This window comes from Priapulus caudatus, unplaced genomic scaffold (assembly GCF_000485595.1).
Source record: "Priapulus caudatus unplaced genomic scaffold, Priapulus_caudatus-5.0.1 Scaffold153, whole genome shotgun sequence".
Classification (NCBI taxonomy): Eukaryota; Metazoa; Priapulida; class Priapulimorpha; order Priapulimorphida; family Priapulidae; genus Priapulus; species Priapulus caudatus.
In genome coordinates this window covers 148608-155457 of record NW_014577214.1, presented here as the reverse complement: position 1 = coordinate 155457, position 6850 = coordinate 148608, and the positions used below count along the sequence as shown (strand labels likewise).

At 37.8% G+C, this 6850-nt stretch overlaps 1 protein-coding gene across 2 annotated transcripts in view; it reads right to left on the bottom strand.

Moving 5' to 3' along the window:
• Window positions 1–6850, bottom strand: part of LOC106806319 (prolactin regulatory element-binding protein-like) — an 11380-nt gene that overhangs the window by 1396 nt on the left and 3134 nt on the right. The window contains exons 2-10 of one of the 2 annotated variants that reach the window (XM_014808213.1): window positions 5378–5489; window positions 4984–5121; window positions 3356–3517; window positions 2910–3025; window positions 2510–2593; window positions 2233–2351; window positions 1775–1948; window positions 1570–1642; window positions 833–995 (exon numbers count right to left, since the gene is read on the bottom strand). In XM_014808213.1, coding sequence (XP_014663699.1) covers window positions 833–995; window positions 1570–1642; window positions 1775–1948; window positions 2233–2351; window positions 2510–2593; window positions 2910–3025; window positions 3356–3517; window positions 4984–5121; window positions 5378–5489 — 1141 coding nt within the window. Of the gene's footprint in view, window positions 1–832; window positions 996–1569; window positions 1643–1774; window positions 1949–2232; window positions 2352–2509; window positions 2594–2909; window positions 3026–3355; window positions 3518–4983; window positions 5122–5367; window positions 5490–6850 lie in introns of those variants that run through there. The other variant, XM_014808214.1, reaches the window with a different exon arrangement.

Below are 6850 nucleotides of genomic sequence, written 5' to 3'. Positions count from 1 at the left end.
TGGACGAAACAATAAATAGACCCAATAATAAATAGCAACCCATCTAACTCGTGTATCTCTACGACAGCACCTATTCCCGCTTAGTTTAACCCATCTAGTGTATCTCTACGACAGCACCTATTCCCGCTTAGTTTAACCCATCTAGTGTATCTCTACGACAGCACCTATTCCCGTTTAGTTTAACCCATCTAGTGTATCTCTACGACAGCACCTATTCCCGCTTAGTTTAACCCATCTAGCGTATCTCTACGACAGCACCTATTCCCGCTTAGTTTAACCTATCTAGTGTATCTCTACGACAGCACCTATTCCCGTTTAGTTTAACCCATCTAGCGTATCTCTACGACAGCACCTATCCCCGCTTAGATCCCTCGCCCTGTTAAAATCCCTCTAAACAAATCTCGAATGACACCTCCTCGTGCAGGGTTCTTGTTAACTTTTGACAAAGCAGGTAATTTGACAATGAATAGCAGGTAACTGCGAAGGCGCGAAGTCCTGCTAGGGGGGTCCGGGGGCATGCACCTCCGGAAAAAAATTTCTGATTTGACCCACAAATAGCCTATTTTGATGGGTATGGGTTCTAGAATTTGGTAGTTTAGATAGGAAAATATATGCTATTAAGTATCTATTATAAAAAGAAAAACCCGCCCGTGCACAGAGTTAGTCGGTTGGAAGTATTTAAAATAAACTTCGTTTTTTCAAATATAGATTAAATATTTTACTGCCTTTAGTGGGAGTTTCTCAAATTGATAGCCGGTAACAAATTGCGCGATAGGCAGTAAAAATAACCGGTTACCGGCTATTAACAAGAACCCTGTCGTGGCCGACTTACTTCGGCAGGGAACATGATGAATCTGCACCTGGTTGTCGGCTGAAACGCTGAGTAGGGATGCGTCGTGCGCACGAGCATGGGCCGCCTGACTCTCCTTCCGGCTCGGCAAGAAATCGAGCCCCGTCACAAATATACCGTGGGTCGCCTGTGCGCGGTATACCCTCTATCGACAGCCAGAAAACAGTACCTGGTTAGTGCGACGGCGAGTAGATGTCATTACATGGTTAGCGCAACAGTGAATGCGCGGCTAAGGATGGTAGTATCGCAATACATTAGATAGTACCGTACAAAATACAAGTAGAGCTGAACTATTCTGAATGTGGAGCTCGTATTTCAGTTGCGTACACTATCAACAGTCACACGTTATTACGTGGTTAGCGCAGGGGCGAGTGTGACCAAGTGTGATAGCATCATGATTATTACATTGCATCTGAAGATATAAGTAGTATAATAGAAAATACAAATAGAACTGAATTAGTCTGCAATTTCGTTGGTATTCTTGTTTCAGTTGCATAAGGTGACACAATTTAAAAATCTATATGAATTTACACGATTGGACAATGTAAAAGTGTACAAATTAAGACTCACCATGAGGTTCTTTACGAGAAAAATCAGAATGATGAAAATAATAGTAAATTCTTAAAGGCCTTTGTTGAGTCGTTACCTACAAACACCTAACAGTTTTTGAAAGTTAAAAAAGAATTTACACGAGAACAAAATTATAACTAGAAATTCACCTGCAGACTGAATGCGATGTAAATTATGACATCTCCTGGTATTGTGCCGACGGCTACAAATTTCCCTTCATCACTATAACATAAAGTTAGAATAATTGAAAGAATATCAATCGTAAAGAATTAATATGTGAAATGCCAAAAATGTTCCACAACGACATGTAATGGGATAGTTTAGGTAAGCAAATCTTCTCGGAGTATGTGTTACCTTACAGCAAGACACGACAAAACCTCACTCCCAGTGCTCTGCAGTTTCTCCACCGACCACGTCTTCGTGTTCCACTTTGTCAGGTAACACGGCACATGCTTACCACTCCTCTGTTTTGGTATATGTGTCGTGAACAGAGTACAAGCCTTGGTGCTGCCGTCTACAGGTGCAAATCTAAACGAAAACGGGATGTTAAAAACACTGAAACAAAAACATAACGTACATATTCACGCGTCAGAGTTAATCAACCAGTACAGTCATGCACAATGTGTCCGAAACTAAACAAATGCGGTCAAATAATCTTTCATGCTAGTGCCACAGAGCGTTCGTGTACATCTGAAGGCTACTGCTGTTGCCAGTGTCTGGGCAGCTGACAGCTTTTAAAAAAATACGATTATCTGTCAGATTACCATCTAAAAACAAACGAAACATAACAAGAGTATGGGGAAATATTACACCTGCAGTTTCTACTCCTATATGCAATGCCACCCTGATCTTCCCAAGGTAGGTCAACCACTGCACTTCCATCTTTTGTTTGCCAAACTTTCGGCTGACCTTCTTTCAACACTGTGACAATCTGCGAATGACCCAACATGATCACAACGATCCTATCAAAATTATGCACTGATTTCCCTTTTCTGCCACTGCAGTGATTAATTGTAATCTAACAATTTTCAACATTTTATACAATTTTTACATTACGTTATTATATTTTACATAAACCAAGTCTTATACCTTGTCACCTGCAGGACTGATGTCTAGATCGTCTATCTCTCCACTATGAGCTTTAACCTCATATAGTTTCTCCAAGCTTGGATGCTGGAAAACAAACAACATCCACCATAATTGGCAAATATAAAAGATCGAACTAGCACTGTGGAATATTAGTGCTCGTCTGACAGGTTGTGCTGTACTGTTAAGTATTGTAAGAACATTGCATGCAAAATTGTACCCTACGTTTTTGGCACTTAAAAATATTGTATATTGCATGTAATATTGCATTACCTCAGAAATTTGTCTGTAATCATTCTGGAAATATTTCAATTGCAGCCGATTTGAGCAAACTAGGGTGAAACAATACCAATGAACATTATCACACAATTTCCAAAAATATAGTGGGCATCAAATTGTTTACCTTCCAAACACGCAGGAAACCATCAGCGCCACCTGTCACCAACAGGCTTTTGTCAGAACTAAATCGAACGGCTTTCTGAAATCCACCATCTGCATGAAAGTCTGTCAGAATGCATCCTGTTTCCAAAATAATTCCAATTATCAGTTATATGTTGCCCAAGATACAGATAATGATGATAACAATGACAATGATAATAATATTAATAATAATAGTAATAATAATAATAATAATATAATAATAACAGAAATTGCACTACTGGAAACATCCCACATTCTGCATTGAAAATTCTGGATTCAATCCCTATGACTCAGGTTGGGACATAGCCAGTCAAGAAGCTACCATTTAATGAGGTGATCCACTTTGGAAATAATAATAATAATAATAATAAAACACACAATCACATGAAACACAATGCCAAAGAACACAAGTAAACAAACAACACTTGCCAAGTTTTTCGAATTCAAACATTCGTTCTACTTCAGTAGCTTCACCAGATTGTTGTGAGTGTTTGTCCTTTATACTTTTATCTTCTCCCTTAGCTGTACTCGTCTTCTTGAGTTTCTCTGGTTGAGTATCCTTTGGCACATGCCTGTGTCTCAATGTAGTATCTACAGTATAACAAGTTTATCAATTCTATAATAAAATTCTGCCTAATTCTAATAATATATTTATTATCACGAGTACATTAAAACAAAGAAGTCTATCATGCGAAAACACAAGTAATTAAAGGGATCGTTTACTCTAGGTTCTAGGGTTATTTTCGGTTAATTTAGGTTAAAATTACGCTACATAAAAAGTTTCATGGTTCAATCACCATTAGAAATATTAGTAAAAAATGTTTTAAAACCAACGACTACAGGTTGATTACAACGACGGTGGCGCCACTCAAAGTGCATGATCTGATAAGTTGCGCAAAACCACTTTTCAGCCTAGGGCTACAGACCAAAGGTGTTTCTTATTTATTAATTTAAAAGCAAAAGGATTGTAATATCTTATAAACGACATATAGTTTCAGTTATAATATGGATAAATTTGCCCTAAAATGAATATCGTTCGGTTAAATAGCATTTAGGTATAAATATAATTGCACTTTTGGGATTAGCCTTCGGTCTGTAACGTGCAAAATAAATTTTCAAATACGCAACTTTTTCGGGGAGGCAGCACGGTCGCGGGTGTCATGGCGCCGTTCAAATTTCATAGCTTTAATGTGTTAATAATTACAACAATTAAATTAGCTATCTGGTAACAAATACGTGTGGGTATAGACGATTTGTTATACAGTAAGTACAGTTGTATGCAGTAAAATCCTAGAGTTTAACTATTTACTAACCCTAATATCCATGTCTAATCAATTGTCACAATATAGAAAATGAAAATGAACATGGTATAATAATTGTAATAATTCTTGCTGCTTGTTCCATCTAGACATGTGTTCACGTCTACATTCATGTTAGTTACACAGAGCATATCTGACCCGCTCCAGCATAATACGGACTAAGTCGCAAGTCATTGTTTTGAGTAATGAACACGCAGACATGTCAATGCTGAAAATGGCCTACCTGGACAAAAATGAGATTTTTACAAAAATAAGTTCCTAAGTGCATATTTAATCTGGATATATATAGGTTCAGATATCTCTAGATTATTACAGTCATTTTTAATTAAAAAAATAAAATAAAATGAAAATTTTTTGAAGGGCCCCTGACCGCTCATCCCCGACTGGGCCCCTTACCCGGAACGCTTTATCTCAAAAGCTGCATATTCCGGAATAAATCGGTTTCCGATCTTCAAATTGCTGTAGATCGGTCAATTCTTTAGGTATATCCAAATATTATATATCATTTTAAAGGTAATTAAATTATCTATTCAGATATGCACATAACTCAATTTGTAGAATTTCCTACTTAATCCTGGTTTTGCTGGAGCGGGTCACATATAAACCCAAGAGCAAAAAGCATGTTACATCTTACGCTGATAATGCTGATGAATGCTGCAGTGAGAAAGATTAATACTAATAGATACAGTCTAATTGGCTGCCAATTATCAATACTTTAGTGCATATCTATACTCATACCTTTCTTATCATCTGCTGTCTCCTCCCTGCCATCACCAGCTTCCTGCCGGACAGGACCAATATTGTCCGGTTTTTCCTTCAAAGGCTTGATGCTATACAGCTGACATTCTTCCTCTAGCCCTGCTGCCAACACATAACCTGTAACAACAGAAAACTTTACCACCGGTAGATCGATCATTGGTAATTAAACATAAGTGTCACAGCACCCATAAAATCAATAGCCTTGCTGGTAATCAATACAAACCAACTAGCATTAATTCCGAGTTGCCTGTTTTATCGTGTATATGTATATATATATATATATCAGTAGTAAATAATATATATATATATATATATATATATAGCAAGACTAGAATAGTGTTACATCTAGCACATCAAACCCACATTGATTCACCTTTCTCATTTCCAAAGGTGGCAGCATTCATGGTTGCTTTGCTTCCTGTGTCGCACACAGAGACACATTTCGCCTCATAAGATGGACCCGTACTGTTAAGTTCAAAGATTTTCTGAAATCACAAGTATTAGCTAATAATAGATAGCTAGTTAGCTACACCAAACAATATATATATGCTAGACGGACACACAGATAAATAGACGGACAGACAGGCAATCGGACAGCCAGACAGACAGATGGAATGAAAGACATGCAGGCATGCAGACAGACAGACATAGGCACAGGTGGGAAAGTGGGTGAGGCAGGTACTGAAGTAGAAGGATCTATACTGCAGTAGCTGATAGTACAGCAGTGCTGAGGTAGAGCTGATGTAACCTAAATACTGCAGACAGTACTACTACTAGTTAGTTGGTAACATTAATTGGTATATGCTTCACTAACTAATTGACATTACTACGAGATGCATCTTATATACGCATGACCATATACGAGATACATGAATTATTACTAGGGCTGTAACGATCCACCGAAATCGAATCGGATCGCGATTCTCTTCCCCCGATCCGATCCTCGATATTTTTCCCCTGTATTTTCGATTCCACTTTGATACCACTTTTTCCCTCCAATAGATGGCGGCACTACAACAAATTGTTAAATACGCCTACTACTACTACCACTACCACTACCACTACCACTACCACTACTACTACTACTACTACTACTACTACTACTCCTACTCCTACTACTCCTACTACTCCTACTCCTACTACTACTACTACTACTACTACCTACTACTACTACTATACTACTAGTAGTACTATTATTACGCCAAATTGTTAAATAAAATTGAGAAAAAAGAAAGAATGTAATAGTTGGTTGAGTTTTATTGCAAAATAATGATAATATAAAAAATAAGATAACATTTCAATATTTTGGGAATCGAATCCAGAGGCTAATAGTAATATCGAGATACAGATCGAATCGAGAGGCTTGTGTATCGTTACAGCCCTAATTATTACGAGATGCAATCCTTAACTGTTAACATGCCATATGACTATGACTATGAGTGTTCATCCACCCCCCCCCCACCAGCAGTAGCGCAGCAAGTTGTGTTGATTGTACTTTAGGACAGTGAGGAGCTTGCAAACTCGTGTTGATATATCTTTTACCAAGGTACTGGTATTTAAAATAGTAAATAAATAAAATATATATATAGTGCATTTATTTAAAAAATCGTTCTGACATTCATGTAAACATGTAAATTATTTTGGAAAGCGTAAAAAAATAGCGATCTGTATTCAATCTAGACGTGATGCGGCCATGATGCCGAGGCTCGCCCAGGATTGACACTTTGTGTCTTCCAATCACAGTCTATGCCGCGCCTCTCTCATATAACTTTTAGGTACCATAGCTATGAGAGCATGGAATCGCCGATCTCAGGAACTATGGCATTCTGCTAGGCTAGAACAGTTT